This window comes from Anopheles aquasalis, chromosome 2 (assembly GCF_943734665.1).
Source record: "Anopheles aquasalis chromosome 2, idAnoAquaMG_Q_19, whole genome shotgun sequence".
Lineage (NCBI taxonomy): Eukaryota > Metazoa > Arthropoda > Insecta > Diptera > Culicidae > Anopheles > Anopheles aquasalis.
Window position 1 is genome coordinate 33,260,001 of NC_064877.1, and position 25,000 is coordinate 33,285,000.

A 25,000-nucleotide genomic window follows, 5' to 3' on the forward strand; every position below is an offset into this window, starting at 1 on the left:
CAGAGCACTCGTTGGATCAGGGCTCTCCTCCGGATCCACTGGTGGCCTGGTTGAGGTGGAGAATCCCTCAGAACTGACCATTCCGGTGCTGCTGCTTGGTGTTATCGTGGTTGTTCCCAACGTGCTAACTTCCAGAGGTGGCAGATAACCGTTGAACTTGTTTGTTGTCGTTCGATTTCTGTTCGGCACACCACGGAACAGGATTGTCAGGCCAGGAACACGTCCGCTAGCCGTGTTCGGTGGTCTCACCGGTGCAATCCGGTTCCCGGCAGTTTGTTGTGCAATCCGGTCCTTTAGTGCCATTCCAATCTGCGCACTAAAATGAGATAAAGTTGTGCACAGATGAATCTCCGCTCGAGAGTGACAGGTGAGACCGTGAGACCTGCTTGGTACTTACCGAACTGCCGTAACGGACCGTATAATGTCATCCACGGTGACGGACTGATCTGCGCCATCCGTGCACACGATCAGTAAACAGCAGAGCAGACCGATCGCGAGCGTCTTCATCCAGCTTCGCTCCATGACTGCCCGGTGGTGTACGGTCGCGGAACGGAACGCTGCGCTTGGCCTAGAGAGCCTCACTCGATCGACTACTTATGGTTTTGTTTTTTGCCGCATCAACAGCAGCTCATCAGCTGCGCTCATTTGCGCCTTCCACCAATACGTCCATTTGGTGTGGCTCTCGAACGAGCGATTACGATCCACTACCACTTGCCATACGTCTACGATTCGTTCGCAACAGCAGCAGCTTGTGATCTTGAAGTGGACGCCACTTCCGATGCGTACTCGCGGTAGAAGGGGATTTTTCGGTTCCTGAAGTGACGTCCAAGCGGCACCTGTTGATCGACACAACGCAACCTGCTGCCGACTAATCCATGTTGACGCCTTATAGACTCATCTAGCGCCCAGCGGATGCGCCCCTTTTTCTGCTTGGTCATTAAGCATCATTACAACGCCATGACCTTCACCCTTCAAGCTTCAACGTAGGGTCCACTACGATCCGGGTGCGCAACAATCCTGCATCCCTCCTCCGGTAAGATCAAATCTGGACCAAAGCACATCTCTACAGCCACCCTGATGCTCCGTAGGTCAACCAGGGCACCATCAAGTGGCACCTAATTGCAACCAGATTCTCCCATTACCAAGCCACCGGAGCGGTCAAAGTGTCAGAGGAGGGCCAAAAGTATTCAAAAACGCAGCATCAACCACGGGCTGGATGCTGTTGCTGCTGCTGCTGCTGCTGCTGCTCCGGGTGTCAAGATCAAATCTGTAACACAAAATCCCCGTTTTGGAGCACAAACCGGAACACGGCACACGGTACGGCAGACGCACGAGCATCCTCTGATCCGCCTCGGTGTCGACTGGTTAGCACCGTACCGACTACCGGCTACGGCCACCCGAAAAGGCAACAAACAAACACATCCAACCATTCTCGTTCGGTAATCCATTGAGGAAGAACGTGAGCCGGAGACGGATGGGCGAAAAAAAAACAGCGTCAAAAACTGGAATGGTCAGTTCTGAATGACTGAACGAATCCCTCCCCCCGCCTCACCCCACCACAGTACCATACCGGTTCTCTTTGCTTAGCTCATAAATGGAACAGCGACGCGACGGTGACAAAAGCTGCGAATTGTCCACGGGGCAGATGAGCCAGACTGAACGGGACCCCTCTCTCTCTCTCTCACGGCTACTTCGCTTCTTGCCCCTGCCTAATGCCAAATCGCGCTTCGCTAACATTGACCAACCACCGTAAGGGTGCACCATAAAGCATCGCATCGCACCGAAAATGAGACCCAAAAGGCCCCGACATAGGTTCGTTGGCCCTTCCACGGCAGGGTTTTGGGCCGAGAACGAGTCTTTTCCAGACTTTTTGGCCAGCGATGAGCAATGAATTCTGCGTTCTAGCTACACGAGTGTTACGGCGTCGCTTTCTCCCATTCACGGCTCGCGGCGAGCGGTCCGAACATATCATAATGGTCATGAATATTGAAACAGGTAGGTACGTCGCCCGTGGATTCTTGAGGTCTCTAAGATCTGTCGCCCGTCGCGGATGATCAGCGATTCTTCTCATGCTTCCAATAATGATCGCTCATGGATCGCCGTTTTTAGCATTCGTATAGGACGCAGATGGCATACTTTTTTGGGCGAGACGAAAGTTTAACTACCGAAACGGCGGTGTTGCAAGGTTTTTGAGGTAATAAATGTTACAAGAAATTAATCTTTCTTCTATTTTGCGATTAAAAAGAGATGCGGTAGTCGAATACAGTGATCTATCCCCGCACGCTAACGGATTTTTCAGAGAGGAATGACTTTTTTCGGGACTTTTTTACATCACGTGATCCATATTGTATTAGCATTGTGTGCGTAGAAAGAAAGAATGCATGCTAATGACGCAAATCCGTTCCTTTTTCGGTTCTTTGGCTCTCAGCAGAAACCATCGAAACACTGCCCCAGCTATCAATAAATAATTTGAGCGCAAATGAGAGAGAAGATCAAGACTCAATTCTCAGATTTATTTTTTTCTGCATTGATTCTACAAAAAGTTCATGTCTTCTTAGTCACTGAAGATCGTTTTCCCTAAACTATTTGATTTTCAATTAATTTTACTTTTGATACCTAGTGTGGTGTCTATGGTTTTAGTCAAGTTTATTCTAGATTAGTTTTTAACTATTTTCTCATTAAATGTTTTAATTCAGTTCATTTTACCTTTGTTAATTGTTTAACGCATAAACGCTGGCCAAAGAACGAAAGAAAAGAAAACCTATTTACATCAAACAGAAACGAGCGGAGACAGCATATTCTGTGAAGTTGGTCACTTTATTATGCAATACCATCCGAACATTCAGATTCTATTTTCTTTTATTCAATCATCAAATGGATTACTTTTAACGTATGATCTAAGCGATTTCACGGCAGCTATGAAAAGTAAACTGAAAAATCGAAAGTAAGATCGCCCGGTGAGTACAAAGCAACAGTTCTTTGACTGTAGGTTCAACACAGGTGGTCAAACACATCGGTTTGGTAATGTGCTTAGGTGCTAATTGCCTCTAGCATCAGCAGTCAAACGATCGTTCACCGGTGCTTCCCGGTGGAAACAACTAACATCTTATCGTCTGCTGAACAGTAAAAGTAGAAATCCAAATTTCCAATCTTCCGAAAACTGGTTCCAATCCAGTTATCCCGCGCTATTCCCGTGCAGATTTCTCTAGTAATCGAACGGGCCATTCCGTCTAAAAATAACTTTAATAGAAATGCATATGCCAAATGCGCCTCTCTAATGGCCCGAGGGGCTGAAAACCTTGACAACATTCGGACAGAGATGCAGCAAAAAGATCCAAATTAAGTTCCTCTTTAATCTAGCCCAAAAAAATCACCCGCTGCGATGCGCTCCCTCCGATGTACCGAAGCGTAAAGATCATCGATCAGACATTTCCTGAATCAACGAGCGAACCATACCAGCGGGCTAAGTGGCGGCAAATCAAGATTCGGCTCGTATTAATCGAATTGACGCACAAAAACAGCATCCTTCAAAACACCGCAACAGGTGGCAGATCGGCGCAATTGCGCCACCGATCGACCACGCCGAGCGGTCACTTGTTGAGCAAATAGAATCGTTAAGAGCGTGAGCGACAGCAACAACAAAAAAAACCCCTTTTCGAAAGGCTCCAATTGTTCCACTCCGTCCATGCTTCTTTGCGTTGAAGGAAGTGGTGGCGATGCGGTGTCGTGGCAGCACGGCAGCAGCTTCCTCTCCCGATCCCGGCTGTGCGCCGCGTCCTCTTCAGGGCCATCGGTTCGCGGGGTATTCATTCTTGCCCCACCCTTCGCTTTGACGTAACCTAAACCACTAAGATACATCTCTTCTCGCGAAGACGATCGCCACGACGCGCTACCGCCGTCACGTGGCTAATCGATCGATCGGAGCGACCGCCGTCGTCGCCGTCAGCCGCTGGCCGCTGACCACTGGGTAGAACGGGCCTTTTTCGGGAGTGAATATAAAATTCGCCCGGCCTCCCAGTCGGAGTCCATTGCCCAAGTGTCGCTAGAACTGTCAACATCATCAACATGGCTCGGCTCGGTGGAAAGTGCTTCGGAACTGGTGCGGTGATCGGTGCGATGCTGGTTGGTCTGTTGCTAACGCAGCGCTTTCCAGGGACCGATGCGTTCTTAAGCTACTCGCATTACGTCACGGAGCGAATCTCGAACCGAACGGAGTTTGTGAACCAAGTGCTGAGTGATGAGTAAGTGTCAGGCCCCCGGCCCAAAGGCTCGAAGCCGTACGCACGGTGTCTGATCAAAAGAGTTGCCTGTTTTTATTCTATCTGCAGGCTTCAGCTCAAAATCGTGGATTACTCGCAGTACGTGTACGATTGGGACTACGATACGCTGAAGATTAGCGGCAAGTGGGTGCTAAAGTCGCTGCAAGATGACTACACCTACCACGTGGAGACCACGCAGAAGATCGACAGTAAGTATCGCATGCCGGGGAGGGTGTTAATCGATAGTGATAGCGAGAGGATTCGTCATTCGGGTCAATGACTGATGGTACAGATTGAGGCTGTCTGTGGTGGTTGAAGAGTGCCGTTATGGCCGTTCTGCCGATCTGTGTAGATCACAAATCGGCCGAACTCTTTGGCCAACCTCAAGCTACCTCAAAAAGTCCGTTGTTCATTATAGAATTAATTAAATGATAGTTCTAGGTGAATAAGCTTGAAAACGCTTGTCTGCAATAGCATTCTGTCCCTATTTTGTAATTTCCTGAGTATGTTCTAAAAATCACGGAAAAACGAGCGATTCAAATTGAGCACAGCACACTGCTCGACTGGTTTAAAAATTTCGAGCAGCAGTATTCGATTTTTCAAATTTGCTCAAACCGAGACAGTGCGTTGCAAAAGGTAGTTCACTTTACGATTTCTTTTAATTTTTAATCAATCTTCAGGAAATGATTTAGTTTTAGTTTTTCAACCAACTTGATTAATTTTTCCCGGACCATGTTTTTATTTTTATTGATTAAATGATCACTGATCCCACTCTAATCGATCTGTTCTCTTCAATTATTTCAGAGCGAACGGCATTCAAAGGAATCCTGGAGAATCTGCAGGCCACGAATCAAATCAGTGACATCAAACGGCTGCATCTCGTCCAGCCAAAGACATTCTCCATCGAGAAGACGTTCATTTTCGGTAAAAAGTAAAGAAAGCACCGCTACAATCAGCCTACAGAACATGACAGCTTCTAAATTGGATTCGAATACCTTGACGATGATCACCAAGTGATCTGAAACAAGTGGTTGTAAGGACAAGTTATACAATAAACCAAGAAGAAAGTATGCTGAAAAGGATGATTTTTTGCTCTAGTTTGTCGTAAATAAGCTTTGTGTTTGAATAAGAATTAAGAAAAAACCAAGAGAATTACTCAAAACGCTAAAGATGTTGTCTCTTAGCCTTCAGCGTGTATCCTTGAAGCCAAAACAACTGCCGTAGCTTATAGTTATCTGCGAGCAAAATATGCTAAACACGAAGGCGTTTTAGGTGACGAATTCTTCGAGATTAAGATATGGTATCTCGCCGCTACATGTCATTCTCGGGTATCAAAGGCAATTCGCTGTTCAAGTGCTGTACCTATCTCTCTCACGCGCGCGCTTTCTTACCAATAAGCAAATTTTGGTTGATTGATGACTTCCCATTACTACTGAATGGGCTGCCCTATGTTGAAACCAAAACACTCTTAAAATAATCTTTCTGTTTACTAAGTTGCATGTGCAACCGCCACATGATGACGTTGGGCAAATCACTCACCTGAAAAGTTATGCCCAAACTGCGCCAGGTATAAAAGTTAGCAAACATTCATCGAGCAGCATCAGAAGTTGCCGAAGAATTGAATAGTGATAACGTGCCACAATGCAGTCGATTGCAGCTTTGTGTTTACTGGTGACATTGGCGTCCGTGATCGTGGGAACGATCAGCCTTCCCGTTGATCCTGTCGCTACGCCCTACATTTTGCGTTACGAGAATAACAATGCAGCCAACGAAGGATATAATTTTGAGTGAGTGCAAGTCGGGTGGTAAAGGGCGTATTGAAAACGGAAATGTAATGCTGATCTGCATCCTGTTTCCACTGACACTCTAGATACGAACTGAGCGATGAGCAGCAGCGCCAAGAGGCAGGTACGCTTCGGGGTGCCAAGAACGAGGAAGGCAACGAAGTGCAGGTCGTGGTCGTCCAAGGACGCTACTCGTTCGTTGGTGATGATGGTCGCACGTACTGGGTGGAGTACACGGCCGATGAGAACGGATACCGCACCAGGATGGGCACCGCTGACGCCGATACGGATCGCACGCTAGACCTACGCAGAGGCAAACGATCATCACCAGCAACAGCAGCAGCAGCAGCACCTAGCAGCGATGCCCAGTGAATTGATTAATGATCAATGATTCCTCTTCACTGCGCCCAATACAGCAGAGGTGAACGAGACGACCGACAGTTCATTTGAATAAAGGAAAACAAATGGAACTGATAGGGTGGCGATTTTTTCGAAACATCCTTCCACCGCACGCATGATTGTCCTATCCTTCATCGTTTGACCCCTTGAGTAATGAGTAGTATGGGTTGGTTTGGTTCGTCCTTTGTCATGCGCAAAGCCAATGAGCATTGCTTCCGATCGGCCGCGACGGTGGGATTCTTTTCATTTTATAAGTATATTTTTAAAATGTTTTAAGCAAGATACATCGCAGAGATGGTAAATACAGTTTGCGGAATAAAAATTGCATCATGATTTTTGTTTTTTTATTCCAGGTGCTCGTTGCGGATGAGAAACAGATGCATCATTAAAATACGCGTGTGTCGATACTAGTTTGCATTCGTCAGTTTTTTTAGAAATCGTTGAGTGAATCGCTTAACAGATATAAGATCTAACTTATCTTACTTACAAGAGTTTAATTAAATTCGACGAACGTTTGAACAGAAGCGATTGATTTAAAGTACGAACACTAGCGTACAATATTTCCAAAACTAATGTAAAAATACAGGACCATTCCTGATGGGGAGGAAGAACCATTCCTGTGGTTTTTTCTTAGCCCTATCCATTGAATCCCTCCCGGAGGACTCATCAAGTTCAGAAAATAATGTAGAGAAGAAAAAAATATTATTTCGATGGAATAATTTGGAATAAAATACTATTTATTGAAGGAATGCGTGTAAAGCCACCAGGAACTGAGAGTGAGGAATACGGGACCGCGATTTTGAAGAATTAAACTACAGGTCCGACTGTTTGAGAAAAAAAAAACACTTTTATAGTTTGTTTGTGGTTGCTGGTATTTCGTCGGATGCGTATAAATACCATGGCTTTCGTTAGCAACCATCAAATCATAAAATGTATTTAATTTCAGGCTATTTTTTAAATAAATTTGATTTATCAATGCTAATCGAACCATGTTCTCGTTTGCTGGTTTTTAAAAGGACGTTTTTGAAATGTCTATCTATTTCAACGTGAACGCAAGCAATAATTATGGAGTAGCGTTTGATTTGGATTCATCAAACGTTAGTTCAACATAAAGCTGCCTGGATTATCATCCGAACTCAGAAAAAGATTAACGAAAAAAAGAAATAGATGAATCTTAATACAACATCTTAGGCAGAACCAACACAATCGTCAAATTTCCCAATAGCACTTAAAAATATCGTAGATCAATTCGAACATTAACCCTCATCGGTCCCTCGAAAATTGCATCGAATCGGTTCTTGTGTATGCGTGCGCATACACAAATTTTCCAACCTTTTTCAAAAAATCAAAAACAAAAATTAACCACTTCTGATATTTTTTATTTATTCATTGGAATGTTCTTTATTGAAAAAAAATTACTACGTGTCAAAAATTCTAAAATTTGCGTTGTTAAACCGGCAAATAGAAAATCATGTTTTTTGAGAAAAATATGAAAAACCTTGAAAAAGTACGCTTTTCTCCATTTTTTGGCAGATCTGCTGCAAATATCATATTGATGATCATGCCATGGCTGCATATTATAATCTTATCGCATATTCCTTTCCTCAAATCCAAAACAGTAAGTCCTAAGTTGCTTTTGGAAACGGTGCATCGATCACGACATTTATAAATTTGTGTATTGAGTTTCGAAACACATAAAACCATGCCATTACCATGCCATATTTGGCAGGTTTTGATGGATTATTTTGACGGAACGGAGATCACCCTCGAAATGGAACCAACTTTTCATCGACTGTTACATTTTTTCCTAGTTTAAAGATAGTGTTCAAATTATTATTGCACCTTTAGAACACATTTCTGATCGATCAGAATTCATCATAAATCAAACGTTCCGCTAGATCCTCATATCGATTGCAACCATGAAATCGCTTGAAGGTTTATAACGGCGCCGTAGCTCCAAATATTGCTCGATCAGTTTCAAATTTGAGTAACTCGTTCACCATACCGGACAATAGATGTTTTTTACCTGAATTCATATTTTCAGAGATTCAAAAATGATTTTTTTCGGCTAAATACATATGGCGGATGTATGTGTATGCGTACGCATACACAAGAACCGATTTGTAACTATTTCTTCTCAGGCGATACTACACATGCCTAAAATTTTTTAGTGATATATTTCTATTCTATGATCAAAATAAATCTATTTTGGAGAAATTCAGAAAATTTCATCGAACCATTTTTGAATAATTTGATATTTTCGAACCAAATTGTATGCGCGCGCATACAAAGAACCGATGAGGGTTAAAAGAAAGATTTTGAACAGATACATTATAGTAAAGCATAAAAGACAGCACTCGCACGAGACTACATTTTTCCTGTTTACTTTGTTTATTTTATTTCCTTCGTTTTTAGCTAAGGAACACAAAGCATCCATATTTACATCTCGAACTCATCGCTCGTAAGAGTCTAGGAAACTTGGTGCCACTGACTTAGCGCATGCACGCGCATTGCACGCATTCGTGGTCATCTTCGTCTTCCTCGTGGGCTATTCCACCGCTGCTCCTGTGCAGCTCGCTCGTTCCTTCGTTCGTCTTCTTGCAATCCACTGAGTACGCTCCGAGGACAGTCCCCCCGGGACGAAAGGTTCTGACTTCTGACTGACTAACTGACGTTCTGGTTGGCTCGCTGGCTGTCTCGCTGGCTGGCTGGCTGGCTGGCTGGTAAAACTAAAGGACACCGCTTGTTTAAGCGCTCGCAATCGGAGCATCCTGGCCCGATTGGATGCCACCGGTTGGGCCAGTTCCGACCTTCGGATGGTAACCATTCTCATCGGCGGTGTAGTTCACCCAGTACGTCTGACCGTCCGGACCGACGAACGAGTACGAACCCTGCACGAACAGTGCCTTCACGTCCTTGCCCTCTGCATCCTTCACATCACGGTACGTTCCGACTTCCGAGCGGATCTGACCATCGCTCAGCTCGTAGCTGAATGGATGGAGAAAAGAAGAAGAAGAAGTAGAAGAAGGAGGAGTATTAAACACGTGCACGATCCTGATGCCCCCAAACACACTCTTTCTACGGTCACACTAGAAACTGTCACGCGATTCCACCAAGCGCGCGCCACAATCCCGTCGAGGCTACCACTTACGTAAACTTGTAACCATCAAGCCCGTTGTTCTCGCTGTTGTACCGCACCGTTTGCACTTCGTTCGCACCGGTCCTGGTAGCTGTTGGGGCCTGCGGGGCTGGTGCCGAGAGCACGACACGTCCTGCCAACAGGACACAGCACACACTAGCGAACACTACGAACTGCTTCATCTTGACTTAGTTGTTGGCGAACGAATGGTTCTGTTGTGCGAAGAGAAATGTGGCTGTTGAGATGGCCGGTTCGATGCGGAATGATGTACCAGCGTACCCAAAGACACCCATTTATATACCGAGCCCACCAACGTACCCATCGCCCAACTCGCACTTACCCGCACCCGAGCATCTCAGCATCTCTAGGCCTCCCGCCTCGCCCCATTGCTTATCTCCACATCGGGACCCACAACAACAACACGAACGAACGAACGAACGAACGAACGAACCAACGATTGGCGTACGAGCGAACCGAAGATCAGGTCGCGAACGCAAAACGAGAGACGTTTTTGGCGGAAAAACCAACCGAACGGATGGGGGGGTCGTTAGTGGGTGGGTCGAATGGATGGTTTGGAGATTCTGTGCTGCGACCGTTGGCGTCTTCGTCATCTGTCAAGCCGTTGCGAGAGAGAGAGCGTACAAGAGGTTCTGCGTAAGGATCATCAGCATCTGCACCCAGCATACGATACGATTCGACGGAAAGATGGAGAGAGAAAGAGGGAGAGAGAGAGAGAGAGAGAAAACAATCGATTTATGTTAAATGCTTTCAATTCCATCACTTTTCCTTTCGATCATACGCTCCGCAAACGCTCCACAAACGCAAAACAGACGAAAGACTTCATTCATGCGCAGTGTAAGCGACGAACCCCCCCGGATCAGCGACGCTCTGCCTGCCACAGCGCTAGGGCCCCCCCCTGTTGATAGTGACTTAATTTAACTGACAACGAGCACGGCCCTTCGGTGATTGATGAACCACTGGATGCGGCGTTGCAAGATGCTACAGATGATTGATGCAACTACGCATCCAACACACTAGATCTCAGATCAAACAGAACGATCAATACTAGGGCGCAGATCGTTTGTGGCCGCTTGTGAAATGAGTAACGCTTACTAGCGGGTTATCGGAATCGATCTCTGGACGCGCACTGTTTGCACAAATCCATTAGCATATTTCTTCAGTAGCACCACTAGCGGATCCTCTGGTGCTAGAGCTGAACCAGCGATGCTTCCGCGTGGCATAAAATTATTGTCAATCATACCCTGATTGGTCGGTTGACCACGGGAGAAGCACAGAAGCTCGTAGCCGCGGCTAACTATCAGCCGGAAATGGATAAATTAACGCCGAGCGCAGAGAGTCTTCGTCTTAAGAGCGTCGTCACACAGCGGGGCAACGATAGCGATATGGCGCGTCCCACCGGCTGGCTTCCATTGGCCACTGTTTCCCATCAGAAAACAATTCCACGCTCCACGCTGTAGTACCGAAGGCAGAAGCACCGGAGGAGGTTTACGGTTTACGGTTCACGGCGTGAGTCTTCGTTCCGTCCGTGTCCTCGAAAGGTCATGATGAGGTGCGTTTGAGTCGGTTGGTCGTACGCATCTCGGAGGTTCGGCATTTTGAGCATTTTGTGAGCACATGCGCTATGGCGCTACTAATTATCCCCGTAACGGCAAAATCAATTCATAACGCAAGACATTTTTGTTAAAAAAAAACTCAAACTCAAACCTTTATCAACGAGATGGATCAAAACATCCAAAACAAACGAGTCAAAAGATTGTGTCCTTCGGCGCATCGATCTATCAATGCCGTCTAATTGATCGGAACCGAGAGAGAAGCAGTAGCATCTTCACCGCACCGTCATCAAGCACCATCGAAGCGATGGCACGATGATGAGTCGCTTCAGAAGCTTCCGAAACGACGGAATTCGTCGTGAGATGCTGGTGCTGCCGGGTGCCAGGTTCCCAGTAGTTTCAAAGATGATTGTCCATTTTAGGCGGCCCATTGACACCGTTTAGTGTCCATCACGGCGGCAGCATCAGCAGCAGCACCGGCAGCAGGAAGCGACCGATAGAACGGAATTCGACGCGTTCGAGCCATTTTCATTGCCCGCACATCAGGGCCACCACCGTCGGTGACAATGAAGCAGTTATTTCGCTCCGCGGCTAGTGCCGACCGGTAATTAATCGCCATCAATTGGTCGCCGGGTTGGTTAAGCGATAAATCTTTGGCAATAAAATGAAGCTCGATGAACGATGTTTCGTCGATAGTAAGAGCTGTGAGCTCGATCCCTGATCCTTGCCCCCGGTGCGATGTCACTGGAGCATCTTCGCCTTCTAGGGCGAGCGAGAACTAGTGGAGTTGCTTGCAATACGTTTGTACGCGGACAGGGTTCATAAATATCCCGAAAATATTGTCCCATAAATCGTGACATTTCGGCTTCGATGCAGTGGCCATCGTCAGCGGCCGTTGCAGCAGCTGGCCCGTGATGGTGGTTGCGAGACTCGAACGCGGCAGTAGCCAGCAAACTACTTTCGTGTAACCGAGATTAGACACGATGGGATGCAAATGTCAGTTCATAGGCCAAGCGTTGACGTTCAGCTTCGCTAGCATCCGAAAAATCCCCCCGCACCACCATCGTTGGCTGGTCATTGCACCGGAAGTTGCTCCGGGTAGATAGTCATCAAGGAATTACCCACGATCAGCGAGCAGTCCCATCCTGTCCTGTCCCAGAAGAGAACAAGGAACAGAACAAGAGAGCGACCTAGGGCAACGGTCTAGCGGACAAGAGCAACTTGGCGCTAAATAGCGTCATAAATTTTCACCGAACAAGCCCGCAACGAATCGAACCGGGCAACGTGGCATCGAGGATCACCGATCGCCGTGAGAGTGAAATGGCCTGATGCAAATTGCACAATGAGCACTGGAGTACCAGTACGATCGTCTCCGGCACGACAACGACGACCAGTTTATGCTGTGCAGTACCGCCACCAGGGCTGCTGATCAATAAAAAAAAAACCAGCGTCTCGGTCCCGTGTTGGTGCAGCTGCATTATGCGCATCTTCTTCTGTTTCTTCTCGTGAGGTCGAAGGGGACAGCGCAAGCGCAAGAGGGCGCTAGTTTGCCGGTTGGTGGGCATGCGCATCATAAAATGTCACTGACGATGACCGAGCCCACCACCAATCGATTTCGCTCGTTGTGCTATGCTACGGCCGTAACATTGGCACAAATGGTGGCGTACAGTTCTTGGACAGTTAGAACCGCACCGTACTGGCAGCAATCGACAGATGTCTCGTGATAAAGCCTCAGCTCCGGAGTGGAACACCATCTGTACCCGTTCGAACGGGTCATTTTCAATGGGAAGGGAGACGGCTAGCAACAGTAGCTGCACCAGCATTATGGGTGACATTTCGCCAGCTGCTGCAGCACGTCGGACTGTCTGTTGGGCAGCATCGGTATGCATACAAAAATGCAAACTATGTGCACAATCTGCTCAATGGCATAGCACTAACACAGCAACATCGATATGCCTTTGGGCGGTTTTTTTTGGGGGGGGGGGGGGGGGGTGAGACTCAGTGCTTTGGAAGGAAACCAGGCCGATAGCAAGCCAGCCAGCCTACGATGAGACGATGATTTATGATCCTGGTAGCTGGTATTGTGATTTTGGGCTCCATAAAACCATCATCGTCGTCGTCGTCGTCGTCGTCATCTTGGACCCTTAAAACTGGACCACTGGAGCCTCTAACGCGCAGATGCCCAGTCGTCCCGTGGATCGGCGACCTTTCGTTCCCAATTTGGCACCCTCCCCGTTCCGTCGAAAGGTCAAAGGCCTTGGCAAATCAAAAAAAAAAACGCCGTGCAAAATGTTCCCATCCACCCGGTGACACGGATTGCGGTATACGATAACGAGGCACGGGGTGGTGAAGGTGGAGACGGTGCCGGTTCACCTGCCAGCACGGTTTCGGCACTTCGCGGCACCGGTAGCCAGCAGCTAGCAGAAGAGGATGCGCCTGACCTCACGGGATGCCGCACCGTCGTCTTCTCCATCCTTCAAGGTCTCTTCTCCTCCTTTAATTACCGCGCATCAATAACATGCTCCATCACCATGCGTGTGCCTGTGGGGAAGACTGGGGTTTTATTATTTTACAACGAACAACACACCGCGCCATCGCGTACATCGTTAATGTGTTTGAGGTTGCCTCATCTTCTTCTTCTTCTTCACTTTACTTTCTTCTTTGTTTTGCCTTCTGGGCCTCCGGTTGATAACCATCGAGTAGCAGCGATCTTCCATCAGCGCGAGTAGCACGAATACCGATGAGGCAATCGCGAAGCAATGCCTTCAGCATCAGCAACGGCCAACCTGCCTCCGGGGGCGTTCTTTCTCGAGGATCCTCTCTGCATCTGTCTCTGGCGGCGAGTGTCCTGAGTCCGGTGGAGGTGTGTGAAAGCGAAATCCGGATGACAAATCCTTCGCATCGCTTGGTCGCATTAGCATTCTATTCTTCGCCAGGAGGCCTGGCCAGTGTGGCCTGTGACCTTGACGCATGCATGCCTAACGTTTGCAGATTCACCACCGCCCGCGGGGTGGGTGCAAATAGATTCTCGGGTCCTATCCTATCGCGGGGGACCACGGACCAAAATGTCAAACGAAGCTTCTTCCTTCCACCAACCACCTCGCTCATTGTACACACAGAGGCAGCTACAGACGTTGGCCGGCACAACCGGGAAACCGATAGTGATTGATTAGCTAACACCTCCTAGAGCTGCCGATACGCTTCTCGTGCTGATCTGCGGCTTCACCATCGTCGTCGTCGTCGTCGTTGTCGGTTTACTGTTTGATGAATGCATTACCACACGCGCGCGCCCACAGGTTTCGCGTGTTTTGTGGCGTTTGTTTTTGTGCCTCAGAATGTTGTAGTGATGGGAGAGTGGAGGAGACGATGGGTTTGCATTGTTGCAAACGGTTTGGAATTTGGAAGATGAAACCAGTGCCCGTGAACCAGTGGCGGAGAGACGATGGCTAAAGGTGACGGAGCCAATTAGATACTAGATGCAAACGGTCAACGATGAGGAAGGAACGTCGCCGGTGAAGCATCATCAGTGACAGTATGCTGCTATGGAATGTGCCGATCACTAGGCAGATCGTTGCTGCAATAAAGTGTGGATTCCTCTCTTGATCGATTGATGGCGAAGTCAAAACAACTTCAGCAGGATAAGCGATCCCGGTTCTAGTTATCATGGTTGTAAGTTTAGTGTACAATAGATTCTTCTTCATTCGTATCGCTAGTATCCTTTTTCAGTACCTTCTGATCCCTTGTACTACTGTGGCCAAAAAAAGGTAAAATGATATTCAAATGGCACGTGTATACGATTTATTTTTCTTTTGTATTTTCAATTGGTTGGTAGCAATGCCATTGACAATCATTACAAGTTATTCGTCAAAATATTTATTAGTTTTTTAAATACGCATTTTTTGGGAGCACCTAAAATGAACCTTTCGTTTCTTGCTATTTCGAATTTTGTTGAGCAAAAAGTTTGCATAAAATTGGGTTTGTGGAGACGTAAAGAATTATGTAGAATACCATTGATATCTGTACTAAGTTAAACTAGAATGTTTATAAGTGGGAAAAATACTTCCAGGACGGTCAGGAACGTGTTGAAGACGAAAAACGTCCTAGGCCACCATCAACGTCAATTGACAAGGCTCACGACCAACAAATAAAAGATTTGGAGTTGGAAAACCATCGATTATCAACTAGAGACCTTGATGATGATATTGGCATATTCAGATAATTCGTCAATTACATTTTGGAAAATCTTTTGGGTCGCAAACGCGTCAGAGCTCGTCATGTATTATTGATGCTAGCGAAAGGCGCTGCTTATCTGTGACTTTGTCGTCAAAAACATCACTTATATCGTTCCGCACAACCCCCGTATTCGCCTGATATGGCAGCATGTGCCTTCTGATTCAATCCGCTGCGAATAAGAAGCTCATTCCTTTTGAATTGTTTTTAAAGAAATCATCTTTTCAAACAAACAAACACGCAATTTGTAGAACTGTTAGTTCTATTTCATTTCATCTATTTATGCGCATAATATCTCATCGTCTGGACGCTGGGTAATAAAAATTACCACCATATTTTGGCATAGATTCTTATAGACAGGATATTAAGTGATGAGAGATTCCTATTCTTTCCACGTTCTACTAACACAACGGGACAACTCCATCAGCATCGGCAGCGCTAAACATGTGCCCACTGGAAATGGCCCAGAAAACCCACTGACCAGTGGAAATGGTGTCTCTCCAACCAACCAGTGACCCTGCCCTGAAAGTGAAAAAGGTTAACCCGACCTCCGCTCCGGTAAAACCATAATCCATGCCGGCGTCCCCACCGCGTTAGATCTTGACATGTTTGTAACAAAACAAAGCTCCCACCCTTCCGGCGGCAACAATGTCCGAAACCATGTTTACGACCACTTGCTCGCTCCCTCATCGGTGCTTAAACTGGCCAACGGTAAGGCGCACGGTGCTGCTTGCGAGGGGAAAAGTAAGTGAAGAAGCAACCATCATCACGCTGACCACTTGAGTCGGTGAGCTGCCGCTGCTGCTGCTTGCTTCAATCTAATTTTAAGCAACAGATCGAAACGCCCAGACCGTCCAGCTAAATGTCAGTGTCCATGCTTACCATATTCCCCCCCCCCCTCCGGCTCGGGCTAGGAAGTTTTCGGATTTTTATTTCCTTCAATTTACCCAAATCACCGACTCATTTGCGGGAGGTCAAGGCATTAAGAAGGCGAAGGAGGACCATAGCGCACCGGTGTGTTGTGATGATCGCTTGGATTCTTAAAACGCAACCAACAAACCAACCAACAGCGAGTGTTCTTTTCGACTTTGACTCGAACTTTAACCTGTCAGCAGGATGCCGTCACCACGAAGTGAAGACCCCGGGTCTCATCGATACGAACGTCTTGTCGACGATCAATCTTGTCTTCGTCACCGAACCGGGCACACCGTTCGATGCTGGTGGCCAAACAGACAGCCGGACAGTCAGACCGGCTGCTACTTTCATCGCCAAAGCTACTCATCATCTGATCATTGCGCAAACCACTCCGTCCGTCTCAATCGCAATTTCCTTCGCAAAGTGTCGAGTCGAGTGTTGGGTGGACGAAAAAATGGAAATGGAAACGCAAACGGGAACGTTACACGCAATGCGAGGGTCCTCCCTCTCAGGCAGCATCAGTTTCATGATCACTGTGCCAGTGTGCCACAAAGACACGAGACCGGCCACACACCGTACATCACACCGCGCCACAGCATACTCTTCACTACCTTGACATTATCGAGCGAGCATTATGCTGGCGGCGTTTGGCGATGTTTAGCCAAGCCCCTTGCTCGGTGCGCTAGCGCGTGCGTACTTGCGGCTTCTTCATTTCCATGTCAAAATGTCTTGTCGGAGTGGCGCAAAATCGGGAGAGCGAGAGAAAAAAAAAACTTGAATTTCTTTCCCTCGGCAGATGCCGGCCCGTGCTTTATCGCTCTTAATGAGCGCGAATGCTTCGACCGCGGGAGGAGGGACCTTGATGCCACACCGGTACCATATATGGACAACGCACAAGGTCTGCGTTTGGTGTTGTGCATCTGCATCTGTCTGAACATCGTGAGGATGGCCCCGGTGTCATGCTACGATCAATTAGCAATCAATTTATTACAAACTATCCGCTCCGTCGCGCATAACTTTTTTCGCGATTCTTGCGCCACTCAGTTGGCGAACGTTCTGTAAATCAAACGATGAGCAAACAGTTTACAAAAAACCATCCGATGTAATCAGCTACACCTTTAATCAGCAGGATCTTGACGTATATGCATCCTAACGATGCGGTGGATGCTGTAATGTTCACATTGTTTTAACCGAACCGAAAGCTGCGACCGGGAGCATAACGATACCCCGGGCACCGCGCTGCCGGTTAAGGTCATTGATCATAATGCAAACCATCGGCCGGATTGGCTGATCCTACGGCTCTGGGGCCTTATGATCAATGGGGCCCCGTAGTAAATCACTTACGGCCGCGGATTGACTAATTTTTTCCCCCAATTGTCCTCCAGGTTCTCAGGCACTGGCGGCCGGTATCGGCGCCGGCACAGTACAGTATTTTCCGTTCGAATAGTTGCAATTCCATTAATTGATTGCCCCGCGGCTGCGCATGAGGGGTTGCGCAAAACACGAAACAAAAAATCGACAACGCCGCCGCCACCGCCGCCACGCGAGCTCACGATGCTTAAAACAAACAAACTGCCTCGGGGCGCTTATGCTCTGGAGAGAGCGAAGAGGCGGGTAAAAATATGTTTAAACACCCCCTGGCCCCTCCGGGTGCCACCGATGGCCGAGCGGCCGAAAGATACCGACGATGGCGATGTGCTGACGCTTTTAAACCATTCCCGGCGCCACTATCGCACCACAAGATCTACGGCGTCGTCGTCGTCGTCGTCGTCGTGGTCGTCGTTGGTCAGTTGGTCGATCGATCGGTCCCGCGTAAGATCCGCTCGATCGCCGTGCTGTGCGCCAGTGGATGGCGAGAATAAATCTTTGCCACCAATTCTCGCACGGTTCCTGCGCCACGCACCTCCGGATTGGGACGCGATTTATCGTCCGAAAGAGTGGAGTGGTGGTTGGTGGATTCACTTGACCCCCCTCCGGGTGGGGAAGAGGCCAGAACCTTCGCTGGTACGGTCAGCAGCAGTTAGGGTCGTACGGCCAAGGGCGAGGCGTTTTGTCGCGTTCGCGATCGCGCTCGATCGCGCGGTGCGCATCCATTTGTGCCGCTCGATTGAAGTTTATCGCTTCGTCATTCCCCGGGGGGACCATCTGCCGGCTCCTTGGGGTATTGCGGAGAACGCGAATCCAATGGCAATGGCGCTTCCCGTTCTTGCATATTACCAGACCCACTTGTCCAAAACGGTTACCATAATCGGTGACCATTTTAATGCGAAAATATTAAGCTACTTCACTTAAACACTGGGCTGCTGGCTGTTCTGTTTGAGTGTTTACGGAACTGAACTGTAAAATTGGACAAACACGTTAAGCACCGCATCACGAATTCCGGGTTCGTCGCTTGATAATTCTTCCCCCGAAGATTTTTGATTTCCAGACGAATGACTCCACGGGCGCCAATAAATTAACTAAAGTAACTCTCCATCTCTACTCGCGAGAATAATGGAAGCGCCCATCGTTCTCTCTCTCTCTCTCTCTTCGAGGCCCCTATCCTTCTTTGTTTCCTATCCACCCCCGGAGCGGGCTTCCGTTTCGATTAATTACATTATGTGGCGTGATTTTTTAATTGCATTTCTGCCAGACACCGCAGCGGCCTGTAACGAATGTGTAACGCGAATTACCGACGCCAACGCTACAAAAAGCGCTTGTAAAAAAAGTTCTTTTCATCATCAACCCTCCTTCGAGCGATCTGCGTATCCGTTCCGTTGTGCGGGAGTCAAAAGATGCGAACGTCACTTCCAGCGATGTGATTAAAGCGACCACGTAGAAGGCGATTCGTGCTGATGGAACGGACAGGAAGCCACCAGTAAACCAGACGCAGCTATCCCGGGGAAGCTTGCGGAAAGCGTGAGAACGCCGCTGCTCTGTATTGCGTCTTGCGGATCCTCTGCTGTGGCCACTGCGGCAAAGAATAGGGAGGCGCGATCGAGGAATTGCTGGTTATTGCTGTACCGATCTGCACTGTGCGTGGCAAAAGCATGAAATGAAACAGGTCGATCGAGGTTATAACGCGTTCGGAAACGAAGCGCCGAGTGAGCAAAACAAGCGCCAAAGAATCAGCACCGCGCATCATCATCAGCTACGAATCGATCGGATTACTGATCGGATCGGAATTTGGTCGGTTGCTTCGTTCAGTAAACGTACCACTAATCATCTAATGAGACGAATTAATTCCAATTCGCAAATAATTACTCTTCACTCCTTGCGGAGCTATGGAGCTGGCTGGCTGGCTGGCTGGCGTGGCGATGAGGATTGATCTTGCATTCTCGCGTGCTACCGCGCTGGCTGAGCACTTGATCTTGACGATGATGAGCGCCATGTCAAACCGTTAATTTCAAGTCTTCAAGCTTGGGCTACGGGTCCGACGATCAGCACCGTGAGGAGGATTGCAGACTACGAGCGTCTCGAGGACAAACTCCTAGAGCTCCGTTACGCCCGTTCGGCTTTGGTGCAACTTTTCACGCCATCTCAAAAGTGGTTCAAACTTTTCAATGTCAACAGTGCCGGTTCGATGGCCTCCGACGGCGGGTCCGTTACAGCGGGCATTCTATCGATCTTGGATCGATCCGAAGCGTGCGATGAAGCTCGTTCTTGAACCAAGCCAAGGCCAATCAAGGGGATCGAACAAGCCCTTCAGCATTTTCGGACATCGGAACGATTCGCACTGGCCGGCTGATGGGCTGATGCAATGACATCTCAGCGACGCCCAGATGAGCTAGCGGACAGAGGTGGTCATCATCTGGCTGTCCGAGGCGCTTGGCCTCAATTTTTACTAACGAAGAACGCTCACAGGGGCCACGGTTCGCCCAAAATGTCAGCTGAACGATGGAGAGAGAGAGACCGAGATGAAGATCTGCTGAGGGTGGGTACTGATTTTGGGGGTCCAGCGCCATTTACATATCATTTATCAACTCGTAACTCGCCCTCCCCCTAAGGTAAGTGCACGGTCCCGCCCCAGACGCTACAGAGATTATGTTGTGGGGCACGAAGAAGGTAAACAACAGATGGGATCACCGGGCGCCGCGTCCGAGTGGCGAATATGGTCGCGAGTGGCATTCGGTCGAAGCATAAAATGTGTGTGCGATGGATGTGTGACCACGCATCGTTCGTTCGCTCGCAACACTGACTGACCTCGACCGCACCCCAAAAAACACCGACACATGATGATCGTGATCGTGTTTGATGACAAATGATCTTTCTTCTATCCAGCGTGTAGCACCGCGCTTTGGTTGGCTTCAGTGAAATGATGTGCTCCCCTTTGAAAGGGCAAACCCACGGCCTAAATGTGTCCCAAATTCAACCCGTGGCCCGACAGACAGAATGTGTATCAACAATTTAATGGCGTCCCTTAATGCGGAGCGTTAAAGTGACAAAAAGAATTGTTAAGTAACATTTTGCAACCCATTCTTGTTTCATCGCTAGGGCCCGAAAATTCCATTCTTCCACAAGAAAAGGATACATTTCATAGCGTGGCGCAAACGTGGCGCTGGGATCTACCCACTACTGCGCTTGACATTTAATTTATAGCTTCTGCACACAACTTCTTTCTCAACTATGCCAGTAATTAAACTGACATTCGCAAACGACAAGGAACAGGTTCAGAGTTTGACCTCCCCTGAGCTGAGAGTTTGACTTCTGCCATCTTCACCTCGGTGCGTCGCTCGGATCATTCATTAACCGATTGCCGATTGACTCGGTGACGAAGATTATGAATTTCCTAACTCAACCTCATGCCATGGAACGCGCACGTTGCCCATCATCTGCATCTTTTCGGTGATGGTCTGTCCCAATCGAAGCATAAAAATAACGGAAACATATCGCGCGTGAAGATGCGAACCATCGAGCGAACCCTTCACCGGACGATGGTGAGTGGTGAGCCAAAGGGATTCGCTTTCATCATCGAGTAACGCACTTTTGCCAACATTTTTACAACTAAATGATGCCTCAAGCCGTCGGGGGTGCGCTTCTTCATTCCTAGCATCGTTTCTGGTGATAACCGTGGCCCCGAAAAAGGCTCTCCAGTTGGTCGTGCCCTCCAACAGCACGCAGGTGCGAGAGTTAATGCATTTGTCACGCGGTGGTTGGGCCTGGGAACCTTGTCCCGTGCACCGTGCGTCGCGATCATCTTCTTCTTCTTGTTGTTGTTGTGCTTTGTCGTCGTCATCGCCGTCGTCGTCGGTTCGATCTGGCACGTTCGTCAAATTCATTAGGCAATCGGATAATCCCAATCCTCCGGATGGTTCCTCCTCCTTCTCTTCAAGGGTAGTGCGCGCACGAGGCGAGGTTGTGACTTTGACACGAGGACCCCATGGGGCCACCAAAGACTCATCGAAATTAATTACATAATTTTCGCCTCCCAAAACAAAACCACATGGGACTGGCACTGGCAGTCTCTTTCATTCTCGCCTTCAATTGGGAAGGCCCGGCTGAGAGGGCTCTTCGCTGGACCATACCGTCACTGGCGGTAAACGATTAGTGAAGTCATCTTCACGCGCTCGCACGCCACAAGTTCGCTTTATCAGATCGCGGGTGCATCGTCGTCGCGTTCATTAACCAACCAACCAAACGAACGATCACCATTCGCCAATTGTGTCACTTACCTTGCGTCAGGTCCCTGGAATCGTGTCTCGATGACGATGACGATGATGGTTCACGAACCATCTGTGGGAGGGTTATAGGTGCTGCCGCATTTCCTTTGGCAGAACAGAATCCAATAATCGATCGATCGCGATCACTTAATTAATATTCACCTTACGAAACAGATCGCCCGATCAATCGTTATCGTTCAAGGGTGCATGCGGGGTTTAAAGGGCCACAGCACAACACAACGCCAATCACCGAAACGGATGACGATCGGTTTTGTTGCGGTTCGAGAACAGCACCACGCTTCCCTCTTCCCTAGGGGCCCGGAGGATGACATTTTTAGTATCGTCGCCTACGTTCCCTTCGTTCGCATCGTCGCAAGTGTTACGCAACTCGCCCAACTTCTTATCCACCCAACGGGGCAGAAGCATCATCAGCTGCGGTCCCAGGGTCCCTTGTTTGTCATCTTTCGTCACCACTATCGGGAAGAGATTCGAAGGGCCGTGCCGGTGTACGGTGGTTCTGTGCATTCTGCGCAGTCCATCCCGCCGGTCGTGGTATCGTGGCTATCGCGACACAGCATCACTAACAGCCGCGGTGGGACCCCTCCGCCGAACCGAACCGTCACGATTGCTAGGAGGAGAAAGGTTTTGTTTGTGACATTCGGAGCGAGATCGCACTCTCCGAAAGGCGCTCTCGCGATGCCGGCGCCATGCAGCGGACGATCGTTTCTCGCGCAGGGAAGTGCGTTGTGTACCTGTACATGAGTTAGACATGATTTTGTGTCAAATCACCGCTGCTCTGGCACACCGACGAGAAGCCACGAACGAACGAGCGAAAGAGCGAACGAACGGGATGAATGGGACAATGCCAATGTGATATAATCTCATCAACCAGATCATCCAGCCAGCTCCAAATACGAGAGCGGAGCAAAAAGAACGTACGCAATGTGATTGATTAGCATAATAAGTTTTGGTTTGCGCCTCTGACCTGGAGGGAGAGAGGGCGATGATGTTGCTCCATCGCTAGTTCTATTTTCACCGAATCACACCGATCACCGCCACAGCTCGATCGTTTTTCAATTTCAATCCGTAGCCTAGTACGGTCCTTTCAGTGAATTCAATTGCCGGCATTTGAACATGGCAGCTGATATGGCCATTTAGAGTGAAAGAAAGTGAGTTTGGGGATTGAATGGCGAATTGCGGATATTTTTTGGCACTCCATGGTGGAGCTACTAACAGCAACCGAACGAATATCTCATTTTAGAGCGTGTACATTATGTGTTGCGAGAAGATTACGAAACAAAAACCTCAAGAAAAGGGCCAAGTATTATTAAAAAAATCTCCCAGAATTAAACGTTTTTCATCCGACATCGCATCGCCTCACGTAAACCACATTAAAGGCACTTTTTGATCAGATAACATCTCCTTTCTCTGTGCAGTACTGCACGCCCCATCTCGAATGACCCACTTTTTAGCGTCATCCAGCGTTGAAGGAAAACGAAACGATTGAAGGTTAGGGGGAACATCAACATAGATATTTGAATTCCGAATGATGCAACTCCCAAACTCATTCACTCTTTTCTTCAAAAAGTAACGACACCTTCTTGTTAATGCAATTCCTCTTCCACCATCGTACCACCCGTATCGTTGGCAACGGTTTCAATTGGGGCTTCTTGGATCGCATCAGCAGCAGCACCGAAGCGTCAATTTGCACTCCACCCAGTACGGATTAGCAAGGCAAACATGAGCTTGCACTGGTGGTGGAGCAGAAATTATCATACTTTTTGGAGCCCACCCATTTCCTTGGCCCATTCCTGTTGCTGTTGGCACCTTATACCTTGTTGACGAGCTAAGCCAAGCCTAGGCAATCTAACCCTGAACCAGAAGTGGCACCACAGAGCGCTGCATCCGCTGACATTGCTTTGTTCGCAGCCTTTGCTCGGCACGGCCTTCTTGTGATCAGCTTCAGGGCGCTACATTCCGGAATGTTGATTACCTTATGTGTAGCGATGACCGCGGGGCAGTACGCACGCGGTTTTCATTCACCCTCACCGAGCTTCGCCCACGCGGTGAGCATAATTATGCATTTATTCCATTTTCCGTAACCTTGACTTTTGACGGCGGGCCAACAGTTTTCCCATTTCTGAGTCGACCGCATCGCTGTTCGTCGGTGCCGGGGTGATCATCGTGGGCAAGCTTTTGTCTTCGGGCAGGTCAGGTACGCAATCCATGGCGTGAACGGCACGGGTTGGTGTCTGATCGTTTCGGATCACGCGTAATTAGATCTGTCACGTCGACAGGAAGAACTCGCAATCCATTTATCCTGAGCTGTGATTCGAGAAGATCGACGTAACGCGCCACGATACAAGATCACGGTTGTATCGCAAGAACATCCTTCTCCTCTCGGGCAATCATTGGCCGCCGTAAAGCGGCACAAAGAAGAAACAAAAACCCGAAAGAACCACCCGGAACAGGTGTGAACGCTTCTCTGCCTAGCGTCGGCCGACGACCGAACGGGACGGTTTATTAGCAATTTGAAAAAGAAAATACAAATTAGCACCCCCTCAGCGACACGCAGAGGATGCCACATAAATTTTGTGCACCTCCCCCATCAGCAACCCCCCCGCGATTGATCGTGCAACAATGTGCGCCATTCTCTTCTTGCGTATTATACTGCGTGGGATGCTTTTGTAGACGCTTTCGACGCGTTGTGGGCAAAAAAAACGGAATGAAAAAAAGTGCGTGTGCCCGAATAGCAGAGCACCGGGGCACGTCAGTTTCAAATATTTGCGGGGGGCATGATTAAGATCGGAATAATCGCTACCGCGGATTCCCAATCAACACCTTAACTGGCGCCATCCGGCAGGTAGAGTAATTTGTCATTCTTTTCTTTCGGACAGCAATGGATGGATCGCAGAAGCTGTAGGGGAACCATGAAATGCTTCATCTCAAGGGACGATCAATTTGGCGCAAGTATCGGACGATCAAAGCCGCGAGGGGATCTTTCATTGCATCAACATGTAACTGATGATAGGAATCGATAGATTATACCTTTAAATCTCCTCAT

At 48.3% G+C, this 25,000-nt stretch overlaps 4 protein-coding genes across 4 annotated transcripts in view; 2 read left to right on the top strand and 2 right to left on the bottom strand.

Annotated features, from left to right (window-relative positions):
• The window catches only part of LOC126581784 (uncharacterized), a 1,085-nt gene extending 483 nt beyond the window's left edge, over positions 1 to 602 (bottom strand). Inside the window, exons 1-2 of the mRNA XM_050245664.1 lie at positions 398 to 602; positions 1 to 316 (exon numbers count right to left, since the gene is read on the bottom strand). The exon at positions 1 to 316 is cut by the window's left edge and continues 483 nt beyond it. Coding sequence (XP_050101621.1) covers positions 1 to 316; positions 398 to 522 — 441 coding nt within the window. The 5' untranslated portion in view covers positions 523 to 602. The remainder of the gene's footprint in view (positions 317 to 397) is intronic.
• Positions 603 to 4,040: 3,438 nt separating this feature from the next.
• On the top strand, positions 4,041 to 5,252 carry LOC126569855 (uncharacterized). Its single transcript, XM_050227243.1, has 3 exons — positions 4,041 to 4,241; positions 4,329 to 4,468; positions 5,064 to 5,252. The coding sequence occupies exons 1-3, from the start codon at positions 4,066 to 4,068 to the stop codon at positions 5,192 to 5,194; spliced, it is 447 nt and encodes a 148-aa protein (XP_050083200.1). The 5' UTR covers positions 4,041 to 4,065; the 3' UTR covers positions 5,195 to 5,252.
• A 648-nt stretch (positions 5,253 to 5,900) lies between these two features.
• On the top strand, positions 5,901 to 6,415 carry LOC126574517 (endocuticle structural glycoprotein SgAbd-5-like). The gene is made up of 2 exons (XM_050234774.1): positions 5,901 to 6,046; positions 6,130 to 6,415. Exons 1-2 carry the CDS (start codon positions 5,901 to 5,903, stop codon positions 6,413 to 6,415), a joined length of 432 nt encoding a protein of 143 aa, XP_050090731.1.
• A 2,465-nt stretch (positions 6,416 to 8,880) lies between these two features.
• LOC126569378 (endocuticle structural glycoprotein ABD-5-like) lies at positions 8,881 to 9,780 on the bottom strand. Its single transcript, XM_050226420.1, has 2 exons — positions 9,594 to 9,780; positions 8,881 to 9,430 (listed from the first exon to the last, which is right to left on the bottom strand). The coding sequence occupies exons 1-2, from the start codon at positions 9,761 to 9,763 to the stop codon at positions 9,190 to 9,192; spliced, it is 411 nt and encodes a 136-aa protein (XP_050082377.1). The 5' UTR covers positions 9,764 to 9,780; the 3' UTR covers positions 8,881 to 9,189.
• Between the last annotated feature and the right edge of the window lie 15,220 nt (positions 9,781 to 25,000).

What these genes read in the sequence shown, in the direction of transcription:
- LOC126569855 (XM_050227243.1), top strand. Translation starts at nt 4,066, where the DNA reads ATGGCTCGGCTCGGTGGAAAGTGCTTCGGAACTGGTGCGGTGATCGGT. An exon ending in AACCAAGTGCTGAGTGATGA is followed by an intron (nt 4,242 to 4,328) that starts GTAAGTGTCAGG and finishes TTCTATCTGCAG; the next exon opens with GCTTCAGCTCAAAATCGTGG. An exon ending in GACCACGCAGAAGATCGACA is followed by an intron (nt 4,469 to 5,063) that starts GTAAGTATCGCA and finishes CAATTATTTCAG; the next exon opens with AGCGAACGGCATTCAAAGGA.
- LOC126574517 (XM_050234774.1), top strand. Translation starts at nt 5,901, where the DNA reads ATGCAGTCGATTGCAGCTTTGTGTTTACTGGTGACATTGGCGTCCGTG. An exon ending in AACGAAGGATATAATTTTGA is followed by an intron (nt 6,047 to 6,129) that starts GTGAGTGCAAGT and finishes CTGACACTCTAG; the next exon opens with ATACGAACTGAGCGATGAGC.
- LOC126569378 (XM_050226420.1), bottom strand. Translation starts at nt 9,763, where the DNA reads ATGAAGCAGTTCGTAGTGTTCGCTAGTGTGTGCTGTGTCCTGTTGGCA. An exon ending in CTTGATGGTTACAAGTTTAC is followed by an intron (nt 9,431 to 9,593) that starts GTAAGTGGTAGC and finishes CCATCCATTCAG; the next exon opens with CTACGAGCTGAGCGATGGTC.